The 26,760-nt window shown below is 44.5% G+C and overlaps 1 protein-coding gene across 5 annotated transcripts in view; it reads right to left on the bottom strand.

Moving 5' to 3' along the window:
* Nucleotides 1-26,760, bottom strand: part of SEPTIN6 (septin 6) — a 73,066-nt gene that overhangs the window by 27,981 nt on the left and 18,325 nt on the right. For all 5 annotated transcript variants that reach the window (XM_037069151.1, XM_037069149.1, XM_037069147.1 and 2 more), the window contains exons 3-5: nucleotides 21,372-21,567; nucleotides 6,328-6,514; nucleotides 2,386-2,547 (exon numbers count right to left, since the gene is read on the bottom strand). In XM_037069151.1, coding sequence (XP_036925046.1) covers nucleotides 2,386-2,547; nucleotides 6,328-6,514; nucleotides 21,372-21,567 — 545 coding nt within the window. The remainder of the gene's footprint in view (nucleotides 1-2,385; nucleotides 2,548-6,327; nucleotides 6,515-21,371; nucleotides 21,568-26,760) is intronic.

Genomic DNA, 26,760 nt, shown 5'->3' with positions numbered 1-26,760 from the left:
ACGAGAGCGTGCCTGATTCTCTCCCAAGTCGACCCTTGGTGATTCCACAAAAGTTTGTACAAACAACAGAAATGGCACTGCTGCCTCAAGAGAAGGGGCAGGCTTGTGCCTGTGGGTCTCCCTGTGACCCTACAGGTCACCCATGTGACCAAATACCTTTAGGAGGGTCAAACCCAAGACCTCACAGGTGACCAATCAAGTGAGCCAAATAGCGTAATTGAGCTAGTTGCCTAGTCCCTGGCCATGGTTTGAGCTACTCAAAGGACAACAATGGATTTGAACAACACAGCAATTTTTAATATTAAAGTCTACAAACTTGAGAATTATTAGAGCATGGGTTGAAAGTAGAATGCCACAAGATCTTTCACAACATTGTCTTGCCCCCGCAATCTGAAATCAGCATTTTCAGAGCCACCCATCAGTCAAGGGGGAGGCTGAGACTTCATCGCTTTTATTTCCTGCCATGGAAATCCTTAGTGATGAGCAGCAAGATGGCTGTACGGTCTTCTTCACTTAGGCAAGAGGCTTCTACTACTTCTTCCAATCCAGTTCTCATGGTCATTGGCTAGGGGCTGAGGCTGGGGGGCTGGAGTCAAATCCAGAATTGAAAAGCCGGCACCCACTCCTCCTACCACCCAAGCCCCGTTCCCTGATAATGCAATTCTGCATGCCACGGCTGATCCGAAGACCCTGGGGACTTTCCACACAATTGAACAGTGGTAGGCAGGCTAAGCAATCTTCTGTATATATTTTTAGCAGCATCCCCCATCCTGTTGCCCATCACAACACACATAACACATGGCATTCCCAGGCATGCCCCCTTCCCACGACCATGCCCAACCCCAGGCACACTAGCTGGAGGCCAGCCCTGTCTTTCCCACTCAGAAAAGCAGGGTGAAATGCCAGGGAATGCACGATGACTGATGTTTTTATAGAAATAACCCTAAATTCACTCAACTTTCAGTTGTAAAATAATAATGAGTCATACAGATGTAATATACAGCATAAGAAAAATAATCAATATTATTTTAATAACTTTGTATAGTGACAGATGGTTACTAGATTTATCGCGGTGATCACATCATGAGGAATATAACTGTTGAATCATTATGTACGTTATACACCTGAAACTAATATAAAATGGTATGTCCACTTTCGTTTTAAAAAAGGAAAAATATTTCATTTTTCAAAGTGAAATACTAGCAAACTTTGGACTACTGACTCCAACATCCTGACTTCTTGAGAGAATAAGCAGCAATCTTTTTCTCCTGCTCACGACTGGTCAGAGGTGTAATTCTACCTACCACAGGCCACACAGCCTTCCTCTCGGACCAGACTTGTCAAAGATGAGGAGGGATTTCTAACAATATGTCTCAAGTGTACTACTGATAAGTGGAAAGTCAGGCGAGACAATGACTTGCTGCCCTGGCTATGCAAATTTGTTGGCCAATTCATAAGAGGTGGCCACTGGCGCTGGAATGATAACTTGCTGGGCAGCAGCAGCAGGAAGTTTCTAAAAATGGCTTTTATTACCAGGCTTTCCTGAGTTGGGCTATACCCAGGCATTATGTCATTAGGAAAAACTGATGCCTCTCAGGAGGAAAAAAGAAATCTGTTCCCAAAGCAGAGGCTTTCTGAAAGCTATTAGCTGTCTCCTTGAAATCATAACATTGAAGATTTCACAGCAACAGCATCAACACATTGTAAAGAAGCATGAGGAGATGTTTGACTCTCTGCCTTCTTCATTACTCATTCCTGTAGTGGGGGAGGAGTGAGGGAGGAGAGGCAAGATGGCAAGTTGCTTTTTCAAAAAGTCATTCACACTTAAAAAGCCAAAGCACAACCCTGAAACATACAAAACACCATTTTTTCTAATCACCAGAAAAATCGGAAGCCATATATCATTGTTCCTCCCAGGGGCAGAAAGCTTGATTATCGGAGTACAGATTATCCTTGAGTCTCCAAAGCCAGCCAACTTGTTTTAGCCTTTCCTTCATTCGCCGACATCAATGGTCATGGCACTTTGTTTCTGTTACAAAGAACGTTTGCCCTTCCAGCAGTCCCCGGGGGGGGGGGGGGGGGGGGCTGCCCGGCCTAGACCAGAGCAGCACCAAAGAGGAGGATGGAAGGAGAGGTCTGAATCCCCTGCTCCAGACTCTTCCCGGACTCAGTCTTTCCCTCCTTCAACCTCTGCTCTGCTTTGAAGCGGCCACCCTGAGGATCGCGGAGCTATTTCACTCTGCATTCTCTCTCACAAATACCTGAGACTCAGATAACCAAGAACTGACTACAGTAAAATGGATGGTGAAGATGTCTGACAGCTATTTGGTGAAATAAAATAAAGAACAAATGGTCAGCACATTGAACCCCTGTGCTCCCACTCACGTTCATGGTTCCATTGATCTCTGCCACCGACTCGTCATCTGTAGGAAACTGGTAGATCTGGACCCCGTTGCTGACAAGCTCACTGGTTATTTTGATTTTGAACTTCGTTAGCTCACTCTTAGAAATGGCATCCGACTTGGCAATGATGGGGATTATGTTCACCTGTGGAAGAAAGGCGCCATGTGGGAACATTGTTGATAATCTGCAACTGACGGCAGCATGGTTTAGGATTTCCAACTGGCTGCCAGAGGGCGCAGCTCAACCCAGTGGTCTAGGACTGGCCACCTCTGTAACCAAACAATATAATCAATCACAATGAGTGCTTATGAGGAAGTAAGTGCTTTACAGAGATTAACACAATCCTGATAATAACCCTCCCGGGAGGTATCATTACCACTATTCTACCCATGAGAAGCTGAGGCATAGAGAAGTTAAATAACTTGTCCAAGCCCACCTAGCAGGTAAGTAGCAGAACTGGGATTCAAATCCAAGTTTAGCCTTATTCCTCGGTCTACAGTCTTAACCACGAGCCGTCTACCAGCTCAGATCCAAATCGATGAGTTGTGTGACATTTTCACATCAAGGTCACTGGCTCCAGTGATTTGAATCAGAAGATGGCAGTTGGAAATCTTTGGTCGACAAGGGGAGAGATGGGCACTCCTTGCTAACAATAAACTGTCCCAACCCACCCAGTGCATGCTGGCCCCAGCCAGTGGAACGGAGACCCACATGGGAGATGGCAGGAAGTGGGAGCAGCGGGGAGCTCAGTGACAATGCACACATGGCCCTCTTTTTGGCAGCAAACACTGATGAACAAACACAGTTAAATGAAGAAGATCTTCTCAGTTACCAATTTGATCTGAGACATATTCAAAGAGTTACATTGCCTGAATCTCGTGGTTAATTTCTGCATAAAGGAAGCAAGCATAAATGCCCAACTTCAAACAGCAGGATAAAGGCTTACTGCTGCCCCCAAACTCAAGCCACCTGAACCCCTGAGATGATCTTTGATATTCCTCCAAGAAGGGGCGAGGCTTTTATTGCCAGAAGGTTAAGAAACTTGAAATGCACACGGCTTAGTGAGAGAGAGTGCCCTCAAGCTCAGATGTACACGGAGAGCACAGTCATTTCTGCCAACAGCCTCCAAAGGGATGCATGGGTGGTGCTGGGGCACTGAAAAGAATTTGAAAGGGGGTCTGAGAACTTTGGACTTGGAAGACAAACTCTGTCCCCCTTGCACTTTGCCTCAGTACCACCTCTAAAGACTGGACCTTGGAGGCACCTCCCTTGAAGTCTTTTTTTGGGAGGGTTGGGGACCAAAGCCTTGCTGAGGGGGAACAGCAGGAAGAGCCAATTTTTCTCTTCGCTCTTCACCATGTCTCCATCCACACACTCTAAACATATGGCAAAGACTGCTTACTTTACCTGCCCACTCACCAGGCCACCAGCCACGTGGATCTCTGCTGCCCTAGGCCATGCAGGGTGTGGTGACATTTCCAGAGCAGCTTGTTACTCATGAGTGGTGAGCTCATTGCTTCAAAAAATGAAAAATTGCTTCTATTCTGATTATAGCTAAAATTCTGTTTTTATAATGGACATGCTACTAAATAAATGCACATCAGTTAGATTTTTGTAAACAACAACAACAACAAAAACTTGGAGTCGGGGAGATTTCAGTCTGAATCCCAGATCCGTGAGAAGTTGTCTAACACTGACCAAGATTTTTGACTCTCTGTGCCTCTGTTTCCTCACACACAAAATGGGAATAATAATAGTGCCCACCACACTGAATGACTAGAAAGCTGAAATAATTCGTTTTTCTTTTTTCTCTTTCTTTTTTTATTTAACTTTTGTTCAAGTACAGTTTTCTTTCTTGTATTCCCAGCCCTGCCCCCCCCAGTGCTCCCCACCCCCCTCCCATCTCCGCCCCCCGTCTTAGTTATTGTCCATGTGTCCTTCATACTTATTCATGTGAGTCCATCCCCTTTTCCCCTGTGCTTCTCTCCCCTCTACCCTCTGGACCCTGTCAGCACCTTCTGTATTTCAGTGTCTTTGGTTACATTTTGCTTGCTTATTTGTTTTGTTGTTTAGATTCCTGTTAAAGGTGAGATCATATGGTATTTGTCTTTCACTGTGAAATAATTAGTTTTTCTAAAGAATTCTGCGGTCAGTTCTTTTTTTTTAAAGATTTATTTATTTATTTATCTTTAGAGGGGAAGGGAAGGAGAGGAGAGAAATATCAATGTGTGGTTGCTGTTGAGGGCAAAGGGGAACTAGCCAGAACATAGCTGTAAGGAAGCAAAAGGTGTTTTACTAACTAACACAAAGAGGCTCCGGGACACACCCGAAGAGCAGCGTGTGTTCCAGGATGTGGTGTAAGAGCAACAAGGTTAGTCAGGCAGATAGCCATCTGGACAGTTACTAGGGAGGGAAATTTTACCCCTGTGCACAAGCTCAACTGACCAATCAGGTAAAGGAGCACGAGCCAGTGCACGCCCCTGTACACGAGCTCAACTGACCAATCAAGTAAAGGAGCACAAGCCAGTGCACGAGTTAACTCACCAATAATCAGTAACCCTATTGTGCCCCTGAGCCAACCGCTAACCGCCACATCTGCTTCTGTATCTTGCTTGCTTGTGCGCCTCCTTAAAACCCTAAGCCTGTAAGCGTTTGGCGCGACTCTCATTTGCAGCCCTTGCAGGCACCGTGTCTCCGGACACTTTGGAGAGTTCGCCCCTGCGCAGGTTAAACTTGGCCAATAAAGTAACATCTTTGGAACCCCGAAAGTCTCCGACATTTGTTCTCGCGGTTGGTGAATGCAACAGTTGCCTCTTGTGAGTCCCCTGCTGGGAACTGGCCTGCAACCCAGGCATGTGCCCTGGCTGGGAATCGAACCACGATCATGTGGTTCGCAGGCCCATGCTCAATCCACTGAGCTACGCCAGCCAGGGCTTCTTCGGTCAGTTATTTTATCCAGCAAATAATCTTTCTTTTAAAGATTTTATTTACTTATTTATTTCTACAGAGTGGAGAACAGAGGGAGAAAGGGAGGAAGAGAAACATCAGTGTGTGGTTGCCTCTCATGTGCCCTGTACTGGGGACCTGGCCTGCAACCCAGGCATGCACCCTGACCGGGAACTGAACCAACCACCCCCTGGTTCACAGGCACACACTCAATCCACTGAGCCACACTAGCTGGGGCCAGAAAATAATCTTTTAACATGAAGAATTACCGTCTAATTTATATCTGGAGTGGGATTTGCAGGTTTCATTTTCTCTTAAAGCAGGACATGCCTGATTCCCACAGCCATCTTTCTCCAGAAGGGAGACAAAAGAACTTGGTGCCACAGATCTGAATTTGAATCTAGACTCTGCCAATAGCCAGCTACATGACAATGGGCAAGTCACTTAACCTCTCGGAGCCTCAGTTTTCTCCCCTGTAAAATGGGGGATAAGAACAGTGTTTGACTAATAGGGTTGTTAGGAGGATTCAATGAGATGCTCTGTGGTGTACTTAGCACAATGGTGGCACATGAGAGTGTAACACATGTTAGCTGCAATTATAAAAATAAGTATTGATAATAAGAATAATAACTTTCAAAGCCTAGTTTGAATGTTTGATTTTTGTACAGACCAGTTAACATGGAAACAAAAAAACCACCTTGCCAAAGCCTGAACCCCTAGACCAGGGCATCCTTGCATGTACCCTTACGCCCAAGAGGAATCAGGGCAGAAAGATAACTCAGGGCAAACCTGTGCCCTATGCTGGGAAAACACAGTATTTAGCGCAGAATCTGGATCAATAGCCCCATCTTTATGGAGTAAGAGGGAATAAAAGAGAAGATGAAGAAACCTTAAGACCTCTCCTGGAACCTGGCCTCTACTTTGTACAAGAGACCAGTAAGAATGACGCAGCTTACCCAGCTGCCCCTGCTGCCATACCTTACTATCCAGCTTCTTCATTGTCACTAGGTCCAGAGACTTCAGGGAATGACCTGTAGGGGCGATGAAGTACAAGCAGGCGTGGATGCGAGAGTCATGGTAGGTGTGCAGTACCCTGCGGATCTTCAGTTCCTCCTGCAGGTAGGCTTCGAACTGGGCATCGATAAATTCCACGATGGGCTTGTAGCTAAAGGGGAGAGTAAGAAAATGGCCCGGACACTTCAAAATGGTCACCTCCTTGGTCCCCACATGAGCCAACTTATGCCCATCTGCGTGTCTTCATTCTGGAATGCCCATTTCTCTCTTCTCATCCCAATCCTGTTCTTTTAGACCTCAGGGCCCAGTTGAATGACCACCTCATCCATACAGCCTTTGCCAATTATGCCAGAAATTCCTTCTGTGCTGGCTACTCAGTGGAGGCCAGGACCTTGCTGCTAGGAAATCCTGTAAGAACGCACCGGGTTCTGCTCAGCCTTGCAAGGTTTGGTGGCATTCCCCACTTGGCTCTCCTCAGGTCCAGATACTGTTCCACTTCTCATTTCCTCCAAGATTGTGACTTTAAAATCTAAGTACCTGAGCAAATTTGATAAAGATACTACCCTCACCACAGCCTTCAGATATACACACATACCCAAGCTCACAGTCTCCACGCACAGCCACCCTTTGCAGACCTCAGGACTTACTGGGACTTCTTTTTCTTTTTTAACTTTTTTAAAAAAATATCTTTTCAAATATTTTATTTATTTATCTTTAGAGGGGAAAGGAATGAGAGAGGGAGAAAAATATCAATGTATGGTTGCCTCTCGTGAGCCCCCTGCTGGGAACTGGCCTGCAACCCAGGCATGTGCCCTGACTGGGAATCGAACCATGATCGTGTGGTTCGCAGGCCCATGCTCAATCCCCTGAGCTACGCCAGCCAGGGTCTTTTTTAACTTTTTAAAAAAGATTTTACTTCTTTATTTCTAGTGAGAAGGGAAGGGAGAATCAGTGGGAATCAAACCTTCGACCCCTGGTTCTGCAGTAAGTTGCCCAATCAACTGAGCCACACCAGTCAGGGATTTACTGGAACTTCTTAAACAATAGTCACTCCTCAGCTCCTCCCTGTCCTTGGAAGCTTCTCACCCCCACCCCCACCATTCCAGCAGCCCCTGGAGCCTCACCTTTTTCTGATCTTCCCCATCTTCCCGCGTCAGCTTCACTGCAGCCCTACCTCTGTGCTCACCTCCCCATCACCTGCTGCCTCTCCTTCTGGGGCTTCCTCCCTTCAGGCTAGAAGAGGCCTGGGGCAGTGAGTTCGAAGATACCATGTTCAAACATGATCAAAGGAGAAGCAGGGCCCAGACAGTGCCTCCTACCTGCAGCAGCCCCCAACCTGAGCCCTTTTGAAAGATTCCCCTTTTAGAAAAGGTAAAAACAGATTTAAAAAAATAATCACAGAATCCTAGATTCTGGGAGCCACATACAGAGGAGAGATCCAGGCAGAGGGTACCGCTGCAGCCCTAGACAAAAATCTACAAATACAGTCCTTTCTTTCTTCTTTTGATCCCTCCGAACCATTGCTCTGAAGGGCAATCACATCTAAGAATCTTTTTGTTGCAGAGATACTCAGAAGGATTCTGAAGAATGAGGAGTGAGGGTAGGGGATGCATCCCTTAGACAGGTCTAATTAATTTTTGGATGATTGGCCGGTTTGAATTATCTAATCATGGCATTGCTTCACTTTTTCTCCACTACGTAAGTTTTATACTTCAGTTTTTTCTCTACAAAAGGGATCAAAAGAGGAAAGAAACATGTGTGGTTTTCCTTTTTTCCCCTTGAATATCTAGTGATAGATACCCTGGGCCTATCTGTCTACTGCTGACCCTAGCTCTTAGGGTCTTGTGAAGAAGTGTATGAATCAAACCAGCCAAACTAGCCAATACCAACAAAATTTGGTTCTGTTTAATCCTAAATCGGTGATTCATTTTCGTGTCCTCAGTGTCCAGCATGTAATCAGGAATGTGGTAAGGGTTTCACTCCCATCCCCAATGGCTCCTCCTCTCTCCCTCCGCACTCTGTTGTGCTCACTGGATCCCAGTCCCTGGTAAGTTCTGTACTCCCATAAGCAACCTCTTCACAAAATCTTCCTTCCTCCAAGTAATACCCATCTCCTCTTCAGAGAAGTTGCTTCTCTCATATTCTTCTCAACTGGAAATTACTACTACTTTGACACCCAAGTTCCATGGGTGTGAGGGCTAGAGAGGGAACTTTCTCCTAGCTAGTTATTCCCTGGCTTACTATCACCTTTTCCAGCTCCAACATACTCTACCCCTCCTCATAACTACTGTTTATCTTTCACTTTTTAGGGTAGGAGTTCTTTTTCTAAAGGATACTTATTTTTAGAGGGAGAAGAAGGGAGGGAGAAAAAAAGGGAGAGAAACATCAATGTGTGACATACATCCATTGGTTGCCTCTCACATGCCCCAAACTGGGGACATGGTCCGCAACCCAGGCACGTGCCCTGACCCGGGGAGTTGAGCCAGCAACCTTTCAGTGTGCGGGATGATACCCAACCCACTGAGCTACACCAGTGAGGGCAAGGGTAGGAGCTCTTAAACTGCAGTCCACAGACCTCTAAGGTCTGTCGATAGAATTCATAGCACCCATGAGCTGGGACAAAAATAAATGTTTTTCACTAAGTTGTAAACTAAAGTTTAGCATTTTCTTCAGGTATAAACAGAGGTAACAATCTAGAGTCATTTTAGCAGTACCCAAGACTTTATAACCTACAGAAATCATGGCTATTTTTTTGCTTTATTTTACAGTTTAACTAATATCTCAAAATAGCATTTATACTCATCAAACTTTTAAATTATGATAGTTATTAGACCTGTCTACAAGTATGGTTATGTCAGGAATTATTAGAGACATATAAGAATTCCTAAATCACAATTTTAAAATATTTCAGTATTAACTATATTTAGTAAAATGGTGTGTTTTAGGCATTTAAAAACCATATGATTTCACTCATATGTGGAATCTAATGAAGAAACAACGTACAAGGAAAATGGGGACAGACTCATAGATGGAGAGCAGGAGGACCACGGGGGGGCGAGGGAGTAGAAGGATGGCGCAAACAGGAAAAAGGATATGGACATGGACAACAGTGCAGTGATTGCAGAAGGGTGTAAGGGGACTAAATGGTGATGGAAGCAATACAATCAATGTTAAATCAAAAAATAAATACAAACCTTATTCTGAATGAGCTCATAGGTATCACTAGATTGCTAAAGGGTTGAAAGGCACAAACAGCATCCGCTCTAAACACTACTTCTTACTAGTTTCAATTAGTGAGACATACTATGAAGACAATAAAATGGGATGACGGGCCCTGGCTGGTGTAGCTCAGTGGATTGAGCTCAGGCCTGTGAACCAAAGGATCGCGGTTCGATTCCCAGTCAGGGCACATGCCTGGGTTGCAGGCCAGTTCCCGGCAGGGGACCCACGAGAGGCAACCATACATTGATATTTCTCTCCCTCTCTCCTTCCCTTCCCCTCTAAAGATAAACAAATAAAATCTTTAAAAAATGGGATGATGGGATAACATGCGACTTAGGGTTCAGCTACTTCAAATATAGTGACTGGGGAAGGCTTCTCTGAGGATGTGACATGTGAGCTGCAAAGATGAGAATGAGAGAACCACGGAGGATCCGGGAGAAGAGTATTTCAGGCAGAAGAATAGCAGATGTAATGGTTCTGAGGCAAGTTGGAACAATAGGAAGAGTGCAAGGCAGCTGGGAGTTGGTGAACAGAGGAAGAACAATAAACTATTCACAATAACCAAAAAGGTGAAAACAACCCAAATGTCCATCCGCTGATGACTGGAAAAACAAAATGTGGAATATCTATACAATGGACTATCACTCCATCATTTAAAAGAAGAAAGTTCTGATACATGTTGCCACATGAATGAAGCTTGAAAACACCATAAGTCAAAGAAGCCAGTCACCAAAGGACAAATATTGTATGATTCCATTTATCTGAGGTTCAAGAATATGTAAATTCACAGGGACAAAAAAACAGAATAGTGGTTACCAGTGGCCGAGGGGAAGGGAAAATAGGGAGTTGTTAGTGGATTTCCTTTTGGGGTGATGAGAATATTTTGGAATTAGACAGAGGTTGGTGGTTGTACAACCTTGTGAATATATCCAATGCTACTTAATTGTTCACTTTAAAATAGTTAACTTTATGCTATGTGAATTTCACCTCAATAAAAGCAAGAATAATAAGAGATGAAGCAAGTAAGCAGCACGGGACAGATCACATACGGTCTTGTAGGTAGAGTATAGTAAGGGGTTATTTTTTTGCTGTCAATGGGGTCTTCTGCATAATGTTTCTAATTGGTTATTGTTAGTTGATAAAAAGTGTATGCCTTTCTGCATGTTTATTTTGAAATTGGCTTCCTTACTGAACAATTGTTCATAGCATTGGTTTTCAGTCGATTTGCTTGGGTTTACTAAACTGACACATTATAGAAAAACAGTAATTTTATCTCTCAGTGAACACTTCAATTGTTATCTTTTTAAAATCTTTTCTCAGTTTTAAAAAACTCTCCATCATCACTTACCCACCTATACCCTCTTCCACTTCCACCCAACCCCTCCTTGCCTCCACAATTACCACATTATTGTCCATGTCCATGAGTTTCATTTTTAGGGATAATGTTGACCAGTCCCTTCTTGAAACACTGTCCTCTGTCTTCACTGCCACCATTATACCCTACCTCTGTAACTATCACTCGCCCCACATCAGTCAACTCGTGGCTCGTTTCTGAGGTTCCACATTGGACCTCCTTCTGTTGTCCTACGCATTCCATGCATCTTATCCCTGGGCGGTCTCCCTTACTCCCACGGCCTCATGTATTATCGCCTTCCTATCACACTTCCTGGACACCTGGAGGTCATCCTACTCTCCTTCCTCCTTCGTGTGCCAGTCCGTGTGCCAGCACAGCCATCAGAGCCTCCCTGCTGGACACCTACAAGACCAGATCACAGACACTGTATGTGGACACCACTATCTCAGACACCAAAGCCAGGATGCCACAAGGTCACGCCTACTGGAATAAAAGTGACAACAGCTAACTTGCTCTACCACCATGCTTCTAGTCACCTCTTCTTCCTTCTACACACATCCTTATTCTGCTCTGTCCATCATGGACTTCTCCTGCTGCAGCTCTCATCCTTCAAAGACATTTCCACTATGCCCTCTGAAACCCCTGTACCATGATAAACAAAGCTGCCTCCATCTTTGCCACTCAAGAGGTCAAGAGTGTGGTCTTGGACCAGTAGCATTGAGAACTTATTAGAAATGCAAAATCCCCCATTTCCAACCCAGACCCACAGGATCAGAATCTGCATTTGATTAAGAGCCCCCAAGGCTTGGGTGCAACATTAAACCTTGAGAAGTGCTGGCCTATATCATCCTTCTTTTTACAGAACTTGCCTACCTCCTTTTCTTAATGGTAACTTCATTTTCCCTTTCCAGGGTTGGAGATACCACAACCCTGAAGACACCAATACCTACAATACAGGGCAGGCATCTCATTTTCCCACAGCCGGTGTACCTTGGGGTCAGTGGAGTGGGCACTCACATAGACCCTCAGAGGCACTTTTAGACTGTTCCTCCTCTACGTCAGTATAAAACCTTTTACTCGTTTGAGATCTCTTCCATCCTTTTCTGGCAGCACCTGACCCACAGTCTTTCTCCCCACTCTGGGTGATTGCAATGTGCTTTGAACAACCCATCAACCTGCAGCCTCTTTCTTCCTTGATTGTCTCAACTTCACAACCTTTAGCTCCCTCTACTTCAGTGACCTCCACACCTTACCACTAGCCAGACCAGTTTCACCCAAGACATCCTGTAACACCTCACTACCTAACCATAATCTCCCATTTCTCCAGCTCTCTTTTGCCTTCAGCCCTCATAAACCTGGCCTTTCATCCCATCAAGTCCTCTGGTACCTTTACCTCTCCTTTATCTCACAGCGTATCAGCCTTTTCCTGGCCTCATCTCCTTCTCAGCTCAAGTTCAACTCCATAATTGATGACCGGAACCACTTTCTTACCAACAGCCTCATTCCCATTGCACTCTTGCCTTCTACCCCACTTACCTAGCAAAACTGCTGTGCTGAATAAATTTCAGGATGTGCTCTCTGCTCCTACACCACTACTCCTGAAACGGGCTAGAAGCAATCACAAAATTACAGGTGTTGGCATCACTACAGATTCATGGCCTCTGACCTCATATGGACATTTAGAGCAACATGTCAACCCCTTTATTCAGCTTTGAGTGGCTTCCTTCCCATGGCCTTCATTGACCAATCCAAACTTTTACTACTTTCTTCAACCTCCAGAACTTAACTCTTCCTGGTTTCTCTCTAGTCTCTGAGGATGAAGTGTCCCTTATCCTGTCCAAGGGCCATCGCCTCGGTGCACTTGATCTCATTCCTTTCAGGCTCTTAGAACCTTGCTTCTCTCACCTTCTACTGACTCCTTCCTCTCAATTTATAAACCTACTTAAGTCCTCCCTCATCTCAAAAAAAAAATCTTTCCTCAACCTAATCCTCCTCAATCACACATTTCTCCCTAACTACTCCACTATGTTTTCTTTTCCTTTAACAGTCAAGTTTGTCTTCTGCATCTACCACAGGGCTTGGCCTATAACAGGTACTCAATAAATATTGGGTAGATGGAAATGTTTTTTAAAAGAATTAATTTATTCTTTTTAAAAATTTACTTCTCGCCGTGGCTGGTGTGGCTCAGTAGATTGAGCGCCAGTCTGCGAATTAAAGGATTGCTTATTCAATTCCCAGTCAGAGCACATGCCTGGGTTGCAGGCCAGGTCCCCAGTAGGGGGCACATGAGAGGCAACCACAATTGATGTTTCTCTCCCTCTCTTTCTCCCTCCCTTCCCGTGTCTCTAAAAATAAATGTTTTTTAAAAATTTACTTCTCATTCACTGCTGAATACATTATAAATGTTTTCTGCCTTTACCTGGTTAACACATTCATTGGATACTTTAGGTTTTGAGTGCCGAAAATGTAGAGGTATCCTTTTTAGTGTTTTTTTCCCAATGTATACATTTTCCCCAATGTATCTATCATTCATTCATTCATGCATGCACTAACAAATATATAGTGAATACTCACTATATGCCAGTTGACTACCTTACACTCACCCTACAAAACTTCAGGACTTAGTTCAGCCATTCCTGATCACCTCCTCTCAACTCTGAGCAACCTCCGCACTACACTGCCACCACCAGGCTTGGCCAATTGCTACTCTTCCTATTATTCCCACAACCTCCTTATATATGTCTCTGTTATTATACTTACCAAATTATGTAGAATTTGTATATGTACTTATCCCCTCTTCTAAACTGCAAGCTCCTTAACTAAAGACCGTCTTATTTGTCTTAAGACCGTCTTTGTCTTATTTCTTAGTATCCCTGGCATTTGACATTGTACCTGGCACACAGTTTGCATTTAGGGTCTTTCTCTCACATCAGGCATGTGCCCTGACTGGGAATCAAACCAGAGACCCCTTGGTTCACAGGGCCACACTCAATCCACTGAGCCACACCAACCAGGGCATCTGTTTTATTTTTAATTATGCAAACTTATTCGCTGCTCCTCAGAGGTAACTACTATTTTCAGTTTGTTGACTATCCTTGCATACCTTCTTTATGCATAAACACACACATATACGGAGAGAAAGAGAGAAAGAAATGTTTGTTGTTGTATTGGGAAGGGGCAGATTTACACAAATGGTATCATGGTCATATCATTCTGCAACTTCTTTTTTCATTTAACAACATGTCTATATGAATACACATAGATCTTCCTCATTATTTTAAACTGCCAGATGTAATTCTATGGTATGGTTTTACCATAGCTCATTTAGTTGTTCTATTGGTGGAAATTTAGACTGTTTAATTTTTTAAAATTCCATAACGAATGATACAGTGAACATCTTTTCTATAAGCTTTTCATGAACATGGGCAATTGTTTCTCTAGGCTGTTCACCTAAAAGTAGAACTGCTGGATCATAAGGTATACTGCCAAATTTGCCCTAAAAAAAAATCTGCATCAGCCCTGGCTGGTATGGCTCAGTGGATTGAGCGCGGGCCTGCGAACCACACGATCGCGGTTCGACTCCCAGTCAGGGCACATGCCTGGGTTGCGGGCCGGTTCCCAGCGGGGGACACACATTGATGTTTCTCTCCCTCTCTCCTTCCCTTCCCCTCTGAAGATAAATAAAATCTTTTAAAAAAGTCTGCATCAACCCTGGCTAGTGTGGCTCAGTGGACTGAGTGCCAGCCTGTGAACCCAAGGGTCACAGGTTCGATTCCCAGCCAGGGCACATGCCTGGGTTGGGGGCCATGTTCTGGGTAGGGGGCATGCATGAGGCAACCATTCGTTGATGTTTCTCTCCCTCCCTTCCCCTCTCTAAAAATAAAGAAAATAATTTTTTTAAAAAATCTGCATCAATTTACACTCAGAGCAAAATGAATGAAATTATCTGGTGACAGTGGATATATTTTTATCTTTAATTTTTGCAAATCTAATGGATAAAAAATTTTTCAGTGTTTCATTTTGCATTTCCCTATTCACTGATGAAGTCAAATGAGCATTATTTCATGTTGATTGGCCATTTATAGTTCCCTTCTGGCAATGATCAGTTAATTTCTTATTGAATCACAGAAACATTTTTACATTTTAGAGGAAATCCTTTGTGATATAGGTTGCAAATGTTTTGTCCCCATCTGTAATTTGTTTTTAGTTTTGTTTATGTCATCTTTCCATATACAAAGGGCTTTTTTTTCTTTTAATGAATTTAAATTTGTCAGTCTTTTCTTCTACAACTTTTGAATTTGGTGGTACAATTAGAAAAGCCTTATAAACTCCCAAAGTTAAAAAAACTCCCCTATGTTTTCTCCTTATATTTTTAGAAGTTGTTTTTATTCCAACTGGAATCTATTTTTGTTAATGGTATTTGTGTGGGAGGGTCTGTCTTATTTTTTCCTAACGGATGGCCTATTTTCCCAGCACATTTTCTTTAATAGTCAATTCTTTCCCTTCTGATTTATTTATGCTAAATTCCCATAGAAACATGACTTTGATCTTGGGTTCATTTTTCTATTCTAGTATTCTTTTTGTCATTTTGGTGCCTTCACTTCCTCACCCCATTCACTTGAGGCAATCTAGCTTCTACCAACAATTTCTCTGGAATTATTATTCCTAAATATGTTAATGACCTTCTGTTGCCAAACCCAATGGCTATTTTTTGGTCTCTATCATCCTGGATACCATTTATCATTTCCTCCCATACACTATGTGATACAACTCTCCCTTGATTGTTCTACCAATAAGTCATGATCATAACAATATGTTCAGTTCATTAGTTACTCTGTGCCAGGCACTGTTTAAGCTTTTCTTAAAAAAAAAATTGTTGCCCTGGCTGGTGTAGCTCAGTGGATTAAGCACGGGCCTGTGAAGCAAAGGGTCACCGGTTTGATTCCCAGTCAGGGCACATGCCTGGGTTGCAGGCCAGGTCCCAAGTAGGGGATACGTGAGAAGCAACCACACATTGATGTTTCTCTCCCTCTCTTTCTCCTTCCCTTCCCCTCTTTCTAAAAATAAATAAAATATTTTTAAATAAATAAATAAAAAATAAAAATAAAATTGTTATTCTACTACAGTTGTCCCAATTTTTCCCCCTTTGCCCTCCTCCACCCAGCCCAGCCCAGCCCACCCCCAGGCTCCCACAGTCAATTCCCACACTGTTGTCCATGTAAGCTTTTCTTTTTTTAAAAGATCTTATTTATTTATTTTTAGAGGGAAAGGAAAGGAGGGAGAAAGGGGAGCGAAGCATCCCCCGACAGGACCAGCAACCTTTCATTTTTGTGGGATGATGCCCAAAAAACGGAGCCACAGGGGTAAGACCTGTTTAAGCCTTTCATATGCCACGCATATCAACTGTGACTCACCACAACCCTCTAGGGTAGATAGTAGTATTATCATCACCCCCAGTTTACAGATGTGAAAACTGAAGCATAGAGACTTTGTGTTATTGTAGTGTAAGCCCTGACTGTTCCATTTTGTCTTTCTCATCAGTCAAGTGCCTGGCCTAAGCTTCTATTGCCAAAGCATCCACTCCAAAGAGGCATTCACTTGAAAGTCAGCCGTCTGAATAAAGCACATCACCAGCTACTTGAAGAATCAGAATCCCCCTCACCCCCACCCCAAGCTCCTTTGTTTCAGGGTTCTTGGTTGATTTCCATAACTGAACTTTCGGACCACTAGTTTTTCCCCCTTCCCCCACTTGGAATTCTTGCCTTTGTGTTTTAAATTCACCAATAAAGAGAGAGCCCACAAAACCTTAGCCCCGCAGCTTCTACCTAATAGAAGCAGAACTCCAGGCCAAGGGGCTGTCTCTGCTTTACCTGTGATCTGTGTCATATGCTTCCCAGGACCTGTGAATAATAAACCTTCCCCACCCCTGCCAAAGTTGCCTAGTGGTTAGAGCTCAGGGTGCCTTTCAATCGTAAGAACCACAAGGGCCAATCCAGCCACACTGGTGCTAAGACTGGCACAAAAAGACTTGTCCAAGTTCCCTGGCTCATAGAGGCAAGATAGGATTTTAACCAGATCTGTCTGAGACCAAAGCCTAAGTTCCTGAGTCCCCTTCCTGCCAGTCCTTCTGTCTCCCTCTTGGAATCCTTTTGCTCCAACATCCTTTCAGTGGTGGCTTTCTTCGGGATATGTCCTTCATCACTGCTCTTCCCAGTTGTGCACTGGGAGTAAAGCAGGTGTTCTAATGCTCTCTTTCCATGTAGCTGCACTGGCATCGTTTTATGCCCAAATGGCCCTGTCAGTATAGAGGAAACTCTTGTTTTTTTGGTTGGTTTTTTTTTTGTTTGTTTTTTTTTTACAAATCCCTGAAGCTTACTCTTACCTCTGCTCCCAAGCCCAGTTTTAGGGAGGCTTTCCATTTCTACTTATTTGAGTTCTTATTACAGTAGTTCCCCTACATCCCCAGGGAATCCATCCCCAAACCCCAGTGGATGCTTGAATCCACAGACAGTCCCGAACCTTACATAGACTATGTGTTTTCCTACACGGACATACCTGTGATAAAGTTTAATTTATAAATTAAGCACAGGAAAAGATTAACAGTTAATAATAAAATGGAACAATTATATTATACTATAATAAAAGTTATGTGAATGTGATGTCCCTCTCTCAAAATATCTTCCAATACTGTATATACTGTACTCACATTTTCTCTTAAAATCACCTTACAGCTTCTCTTTGGCATATCCAAATTGCCAGCATCCCTATTCTTGTGTTTTGGGGTCACTATTAAGTAAAATAAGGATTACTTGAACATAAGCATGGCGATACTGTGATACTCAATTTCATCACCAAGACAGAGACAGTTACTAAGTAACAAATACGAGCGTAATGAGTACAACATAGATGTCCTGGACAAAGGAATGATGTAATCCGGGCAGCACAGAGTGGAGTAATGCAAGAGTCTATCATGGTACTGAGAACAGTGTGCAATTTCAAAATGTGAATTGCACCCTGGCTGGTATAGCTTATTGGTTTAAGCACTGGCCTGTGAACTAAAAAGTTGTCAGTTCGAGTCTAGTAGGGGCACATGTCTGGGTTGCAGGCCAGGTCCAAGATATTTCTCTCCCTCTTTTTCTCCCTCCCTTCTTCCCTCTAAAAATAAATAAAATCTTTAAAAACTTATGAATTGATTATTTCTGGAATTTTCTATTTAATATTTTCAGACCGTGGTCGACTGCAGGCAACTGAAACCGTTGGAAAGCAAAACAATAGATAAGGGAGACCACCGTATTTTATTTTCTATGAATATATATCATATTTATAATGAGGAAAAACAGTAAGGATGTTACCAATATAATGGGAGTAAATTAGCCTCTAAGAGGCTGTGTGTCAGTTCAGTCCCAAACTACCATCAAGGTGTTTTCCAATTTTATATATGCTGAATGTATATAACTGAAAACTGAGACAAATTTAACTGAGGAGATCCTGAGCAATATGCAATTCAGACTAGGAACTCATATTGTGACCCAAATATCTCCTTCCCTAAGGGTCTAACTCATTCTCCACCAAGTAAGATTAGAACAAAAAAAACCCCAGCACCGGGAGGGGAGGGATGGGGGAGGAAAGGAAGCTGTACTTGAACAATAAAATTCAAAAAAGTATTTTAAAAAAAACAGCATGGATAGAACTGGAGAGCATTATGCCAAGTGAAATAAGCCAGGTGGTAAAAGACAAATACCATATGATCTCATCTATAAGCGGAACCTAGTCAACAAGACAAACAAGTGAGCAAAATAGAACCAGAAATAAAGAGCAATATAGAACACGGGAATAAAGAACAGACTGACAGTAACCAGAGAGGAGGAGGGAGGGGGGAAAGGCTGGAAAAGGGGGAGGGACTAGTCAAAGAACATGTGTGAATGACCCACGGACATGGACAACACGGCGGGGATTCACTATAGGAGCAGGGAAAGGGTGGGCTGAGAGGACGAGGGCAAAGAGGGAAAAATGGGGACAACGGTAATAGATTAACAATAAGATAGTTTAGGCCCTGGCTGGTGCAGCTCAGTGGATTGAGCACAGGCCTGCGAACCACACGATCGAGGTTCGATTCCCAGTCAGGGCACATGCCTGGGTTGCAGGCTGATTCCCTGCAGGCCAACTCCCAGCAGGGGATGCAGGAAAGGCAACCATACATTGATGTTTCTCTCCCTCTCTCCTTCCCCTCTAAAGATAAATAAATAAAACTTAAAAAAAAACAATAAGATAGTTTAAAAAACAAGCTCATAAAAAGCAGAGGTGTTCTTTGTTTAGAATTTCAAATGGAAGACAGAAATAAGTTCAACTTTTAAGAAGCTAAATATATTCATTATATGGAAATGAGTACGGCTATTGTAACTTCAAGGGAAAATAAGATAATTTGGGATAGAGTCCATCTAAGAAGCAAGAGAATCCTCAGAGAATGAGCAGATACTTCACTCAAAATGATGAATGGCTTTTTTCTGGATGAGCATGTGTGGTAACCACGTGACTTCCAGTTAAGTGCAGATGGAGCCTGACCCTCACCCCATCCCTATCCCTGGCCCCAGCCCACATCCCATCCTAATCCCTGAGCTCTCTTTGCCCACCATTCATTCACACACAATTCTCAAACACTTCAGACCTCCTCCTACCTCTCTGCTTACTCCTCTCTGCTGTTCCATCTCTTTAGCATGTCTTTTCCTCTTATTGCTGACCTAGCATCACAAGGTTTTTGTCTTTCGCTTAGCGTTCATCTTGCTCAGCTCTGATGTCTCGGTGATCTTACCCGTGTCAATGGTTGGGACTTAATCACCCACACCTTCTTAACCCAACTATTTCCCTCCCAGACCCTTTCCTGACCTGTAACCCTGTATATTCAGTTGCATCTCTCTGAAGGTCATCATGCCTCTGGATGGTCCATAGACAACTCAAACTCAACATGTTCAAAACAGAGCTGATTCCTGTCAAAGCTGGTTTTCTTATCCTCTCTTACTGAATGCCACCACCATTAGTCTATTCTCCAAAGCTGAAAATACGGGCCTCACTGCAGATTTTTCTGAGCTTTCATAACCCTAGTCCAAGTCTTGTTGATTCTACCTACTTAATATTTATCAAATCTGTCTCCTCACCCTTACCTCAGCACCTGATTTACCGGTGGCCTAGTCCAATTGGTCTAATAGTCTCCCAAATTGATCTTCCTACTCCTCAGTCTATCTCAAAGTACCTTCTTCAGCCCTGGCTGGTATAGCTCAGTGGACTGAGCACAGGCCTGCGAACCAGAAGATTGCAGTTTGATTCCCAGTCAGGGCACATGCCTGGGTTGCAGGCCAATTCCCTGCAGGTCAGTTCCCAACAGGGGATGCACGAAAGGCAGCCATACATTGATGTTTCTCTCCCTCTCTCCTTCCCCTCTAAAGATAAATAAATAAAATCTTTTTAAAAAAGTACCTTCTTCAAAAGCCAATCAGATGATAAGATTCTCCTCTTGAAACCTTTCAGTGTCTCCACACTTGCACGTTCTATAAATCCCTCCAGGGGTTGGCTCTTGCTACCTTTTGGGGATCATCTTCCCCACTTTTCCTGCAGCTTACACCAAGCACTAGTTCAGGGGCAGACCCAGGTTTTGTGAAGTGTTAAGCTTACACAATCTGAAGGACCCTCCAAGAAAGATAATATAACATTATAACTAAAAATTTGTTACAGGGCCTTGAAAGAGGCCTGTGAAAGTGAACACTAAGGCTTAACTTTCATTAGATTCACAGTAATTCTGCCCCTGGTCTGGCTAAACGGAGCAACCTTCTGTTCCCTAGAACATGCCATAATCCTCCACATCTCCTCGCCTTTGTACAACCAGTTACCCCTGCCTGGAATTCCCTTCCCTCTCTGCCCTTCAAGGGCCAGCTCAGTGGACGCCTCCTCTGTGAAGGCTTCCCTGACTTCCCCACATGGAATCAAGTGACCTCTCCTTTATGTTCTCATTGTAATCTGTCCTCTATGTCTTTGTACTCTGCCCTTTACAGAGCATATCACTCTCAATGGAACTGATTTGTTTAAAACTAGTTTTTCCTGTAAGCATGTGAAGGGCAGAGACAAAGTCATTCCTTTTCAGATCGTCAGAGCACAGCAGCACCTGACACAAGGCAGGAGCTCAATGAATGTCTGCTGAATGCAATGGAGACCTCACGGGTATATACTGGAAAGATATGCCTGCTTTTGGCAAAACATGTAGAACAGTTGCTTTAGATAGGGATCCTGGGTGGAAGTGGCATTTATAAGGGATCTGCTGTTTGCTCTCACCATCTTGAGAGGTCTAGGCAGGACCTTGACATCTATGGTCTCTCCAAGATCGTTGTGGTGAGCTATTCCCCATGGCCTCCCACCAGCCTCCCCACCCTACCACCTCCCTTACCTGTCCTCCTTGTTGATCTGGTCCCCAAAGCCAACTGTGCTTACGATTGTGAGCTTTAGCCCCACATTGCTCTCTTGGAGGTCATAGGTATTAGACCGAAGCTGGACACCTGGCTGTGTGTGGGTGGCTGGCTCCCCCTCGAACTTGGTGTTGAACAGGGTGTCCATGAGGGTGGACTTACCCAAACCGGTCTCTCCTGAAAAGCAAAAGGATAAATTATGGTCCATTCACACAGTGGCCGTGAAACCATTCCACATCATGTTTTAGATGCATATTCATTGACGTGGAAAATGTACATGATAAGACACTAAGTGAAGAGCATATAGAAATATGGACTGTTTGATCTCAGTTAAGTGAAAAAATGGAAAGGAACTGCACCAACATATTAGCAATAATCATCCCAGGATCATGGAATGGGGGGGAATTTTCCTTTTATTCCTCTTTTCTTGTTATTTGAAAATTTAGTATGCATTGGGGTTTTTTTGCAATTTTATTTAATCTGTATTGTATTTTTCCATTAGCTTTTAGTCCCCTTATACCCCCTTCCCCCCTCAGCAATCACCACACCGTTGTCCATGTCTACGAGTCCTTTTTCCTTTTGCATTGTGTTTATAGTTAGAGAAAGAAAGTGTTACAGGCAATGATGGAGAGGTAGAGTTATGCCTAGAAAAGGCCTGAAAAGAAAACAATACAGTGCCACCAACAATTGTGTCAGAGTGGTGGGGTTATCTGTGCTTTTCATTTCTTTCTTTGTGCTTTTGTGTATTTTCCAAATTTTCTATGAGGAACATGAATAGCTTTTGTAATGAAAATTAAAAGCTCATTTTAAATTTTAAAAGCAGGGGGCAGCAGTCTGTCACCAAATAAATATCCCCTCAGTCCCTCTGTCTCCTCGCCTCGATGCCAGGACCAGACAGGGCTCTGCAGATGCCTGAATGCTGTCCCAGCAGGGAGCCAATGTGGCTCTTGGCTTGTCCTCCCAGGGGCCTGAGCAGTTAGTGAGACCATTTTTAGCTAATAAGGAGGGAATTTAGCAGGCCGCAAATGATTCTTCCCCTTAAATTTCAAACAAACCAGTCACTTGTTTGTTTAACTAGCAGGCTGCAGGGTGCCAATAAATTAAACCATTGGAATTCCAAAAGTCTTAACTTTCACACCAAGGAGACAAGTGGAGAAAGGGCTGTGGGGCACCGGTGAGGGTGTGGGGAGGTTATTTCTGAAAGATCTAAGGGAGGCCAAGCCACTGCCATAAGCCATGGAGTGTTCAGAGAATGAAGAGCCTGGAGGGAAGCTGGGGGCACCGGACTCAACCACCAGATGTGAGCTGGGCTGGGCACTGTAGCCACTTACATTTTCCTCAGATCCACACTGTATCTGGGTCCTCGTCCCACCCCAAGGGATTCAGGAATACAAGGTTCAGCAGTGAATTACTTTGAATTGCCCTTTGAATACCTAGACTACCCTGCCATTCTTCTATTATCACCTCTCTTCACCCTCCCCCTCCCAACCCTTCAGACGTGAGTGTCAACTGTCTTTACAGCCAAGAGCATGGGTTTGCACTGGGCAAATCCTGACCTGGCAGATACCCTTGTGACTGACAACACACATCCGCAACCTAGGCCTGGGGCTAGAGCTTCACAACCAGTAACTGCAAATGGTCTGTCTGCTCTCCACCCTCTGGGTGTGTCTAGCTTTGAATGTCCCACGCCTCTTTTCTCTCAAAAAATGAGCTATGAATGCAGGAGGTGCTTTTAAAAATATCTGGTGATGACGGAGCTCCTGTGTGTGGAGAGACTGCTGAGAGAGAACAAGGAGAACATTCAATTCTGCCAGCTACCGGCCCCCCAGCCCAAGTCCATAGCCAGGTTTGACTAATGGGGTTGACTGTCAAGGTGAAGAAATATGGTTCCTCTCACAGATCATGTTTCCAGCCAGGGTCTGTGATACCTATCAGCAGCAAAGATTCTCCCAGAAGAGGCCCCTTCGTTCCTCTCTAAAGAACAGGAAGCATTTGGGTCCCAAGAAAAATTTGGTGAGGTGAGGCCTTTGCAATGGGAAGTGACAGACTTGGCCAAGGAACGGAATGTATCACCCGCTCCTCGCCCAAGGTGGGGCTGCAGCTAACTGCAAAAGGGGGCCAGCATTTTTAAGGTGGAAACACAAGGGTGGTTCCCTCACCCTGACCCGCCTTCCCTCTGGGCACTGAAGTTCCAGCTACATTTTAGCCTGCCTTTGAAGACACCGAATGAATTTTCCTGGTGCATTCCCATCTCTGCCCACTCTTCTGGTTGTGTGAGTTCTTTGCTGAATGTCCTGCAGCAACTAGAGAGTGGCGAGCCCTGCCTCCCCAGCACCTAGACCTGGCTGCCTGGCTCTGTGATCCTGAGGATTCTCAGACACCAGGGGAGGGGACAGCTTCCTGTACTCCAGAGAGTGCCCAGGACAAGCTTACACAGGCCTCAGGAGCAGGACTGCAGGGCGAAAGGCCCACCCTGTTTGCACAGCTGAAGAACTAGCAGCCCGCCTGCAGGGCAGGGCAGTAAGGAAAATGACCATCCAAATGCCTGCCAGCAGAAAAGGGCTGTGGAAACTAGATGTCCAATGACAAACGTCTGGACGCAAAGAACCTGTGGGTGTCTAGGGAATTGTGACAAACACAAAGTGAGAAGAGGGCAAAAAATCAAGTGAGCTCATCCAATGGCTACTGAGCGCTGCCATTCCAGCTCCCCATCTATGTGGAGCCTAGGGGGCGGGGGCTGTAAGGTGGGCACTCTCTCTCTCAATGGCTGGCACAGGCTCAGCCAGAGCCTAGGGTGCTATCCCCCACCCATGCTGTCCCAGGCCCAGTATTGAGTGGGAGGGCGGGCACCTGTAGCCTAATTCAGATCAGGTCAGCAGATTCCACTCGCCTGCAGGAAGGTGGGGGCTTGGTAATTAGATTCCAGCAGGAAACCTGAGGAGTCCCTAGGGGTCAATTTCTCTCCACCCTCCTCCTCACAAGGAGCAGGGTTCCTTAACCCTTTTTAAGTCATCACCACCAGCCAGGAGGATTTCGACTCACTGTGCTTAACGCAGAGAGCATTCTGGAAACATCGGATTACTTAAAATAATAATTTCAATTTAAAACATGTACTATAAAATACACCTTCCCAAAATACACTCCCTGGGATAGTCCAGTGTTGACCTCTGTACCCTGAGTTAAAAATCACTGTAACAGCTCTGGCTGGTGTTGCTTGGAGGGTGGAGCTCCGGCCTGTGAACCAAAGGGTCGCTGGTTCAATTCCCCGTCAGGGCACATACATGCCTGGGTTGCCAGACAGGTCCCCAGTAGGGGGCGCGTGAGAGGCAACCACACCTTGATGCTTCTCTTCCTTTCTCTCTCCCTTCCCCTCTCTCTAAAAGTAAATGTTTTTTATTTTAAAAATTATTTAATTGTTGTTCAATTACAGTTGTCTGCATTTTCCCCTCACCCCAGCCAAATCCACCTCCCTCCCTTGCCTCCACTCCGCCCCTTGCTTTTGTCCACGTGTCCTTTATAGTTGCTCCTGAAAACCCTTCCCCCCCATTACCCCCTTTCCCCTCCCCTCTGGTTACTGTCAGATTGTTCTTAATTTCAACGTCTCTGGTTATATTTTGCTTGCTTTTTTCTTTTATTGATTAGGATCCTGTTAAAGGTGAGATAAATAAAATCTTTTTTAAAAATCACTATAACAAAGAAAAGCTTAGCCCTCTTCCTCACCTGCTGTTGATATTAGTGTTCTCTGGACCCTTATGCAATGAAGTTCTTGCAGTGATGAAATGTAGAGTGACAGTCAGGTTATCACCAAATGACTGTGTGACGTGAGCAGAGCCCTTTCCCCTCTCTGGGGCCCAGTCTCTTTTGCCATAAAATGAGCAGGTTAGAATAACAATAATAATAGCTATCATTTGTGCAGCACTTACTAGGTACCAGGCACTGCTGTAAATACTTCATATTTCCTTATTTAACTCCCCAAATAAGCCTAAGAGGTAGTAGAAACCACGATTTGTTCTTAATTTACAGATACGTTAACCAAGCCACTTCCTAGCTGTGTGCATTTGCTCCCGTTCTCAACCTCGCTGCACCTTACCTTCCTTATCTATATAATGTAAATGAAGTAATTGGTCAAGTAGTAAGTGGCAGAGTCAGCATGTGAATCAAGGCAGTTTGACATCGGAACCCCTGCTAATAATCAATATGCTCTAGAGCATCCCACGGGCATGATATGTTGGTTCGTTTGGTCATTCAGCAAATATTTACAAAGCCTTTAATAGGAGCCAGGCACAGTTTTAGGGGTTGGGGATACAGCAGTAAACAAGACAGCCCCAATCCCTGTTCACATGGTACAGTCCACAGTCACATGGAGCTAAAGTCTCTTGCAGCTCCAAATGGTGGAATAAACCCAAGAGCAATGTCCAAGTTCAAAAGGGAGGTGTCCAAAAGGAAACTCACCAGGAACTCCAGTTGACCAAGGGAACCTATGGACAGGGACAAGGTCGTGTCTGGCTCGGTGACCTTGCCTTCTCTTTCCTGATCTTGCAGATCCCTGGTGCACTACTGTGCTGAATCTGGCTCGCCCAGCTTCCTGCAGCTCTTCCCAAGCCCATGTGCAGTGACATCAGGTTGGCAGCAAAAAGCCGGCTATGGTGGAAGCAATGACACTACGGATATCAGCAACTTGCAAACCAGGGCAATTTTTCTCCTGAGCGCAGGTTTTGAGACACTGACCAGCACACCAGCACTGTTGGCAGCCTGTCTTAGGTGAGCAGCTGCCTTTCCCAATCGACCCCTGACCTTGATAGAATGTTTAGCTGCCCTTCCCGTCCTCGTTTAGTGAACCTCAATCCTGCTTCTCTTGTATGGTTTTTTCCAAGTTCAACAGAGCCCAGTTGCGCCTGGAATCCCGAGCAGCTTCAAAGTAAATATTATCATTATGACCCTTTGTGCTCCTCACAGGAATCGCTGTTGCTGGCACATCTGAAAAGCTGAGTCTCTTTGGGGCTCTTGCACAGCAGAGCACTTGCACTGCCAACTCTGGTGGCTCCTCTGACGCCTCCTGTACTGTATCTAGGATGACCGTGAGATCCTAGCAATTTCCAAAGCCAAGCAACGAGTAAATACTTTTATGGGGGGAGGGGAACCTCACCCTACTCAGTAATTATTGTCAACCCTAGAGAATCTAGGCTATTGAAGAGGAGTCATAATATGCTCACACCCATGTGCTAGCCCTCTACACACAATCATTGCGGGTTCCATTTATTGGCTCCCTGACATATCAATGCGGCTCTGGATTCATAAAAATCCCCTCTCCCGATCCCAACACGCACATAGGCAAACATGTACATACACACACCAGGCACCCAGTGTGCT

This window comes from Sturnira hondurensis, unplaced genomic scaffold (assembly GCF_014824575.4).
Source record: "Sturnira hondurensis isolate 20B ecotype Veracruz unplaced genomic scaffold, ASM1482457v3 Scaffold0018484, whole genome shotgun sequence".
NCBI classification, from domain to species: Eukaryota; Metazoa; Chordata; class Mammalia; order Chiroptera; family Phyllostomidae; genus Sturnira; species Sturnira hondurensis.
Note: the sequence above shows the minus strand (reverse complement) of the source record. Positions and strands in the feature narration are given on the sequence as shown.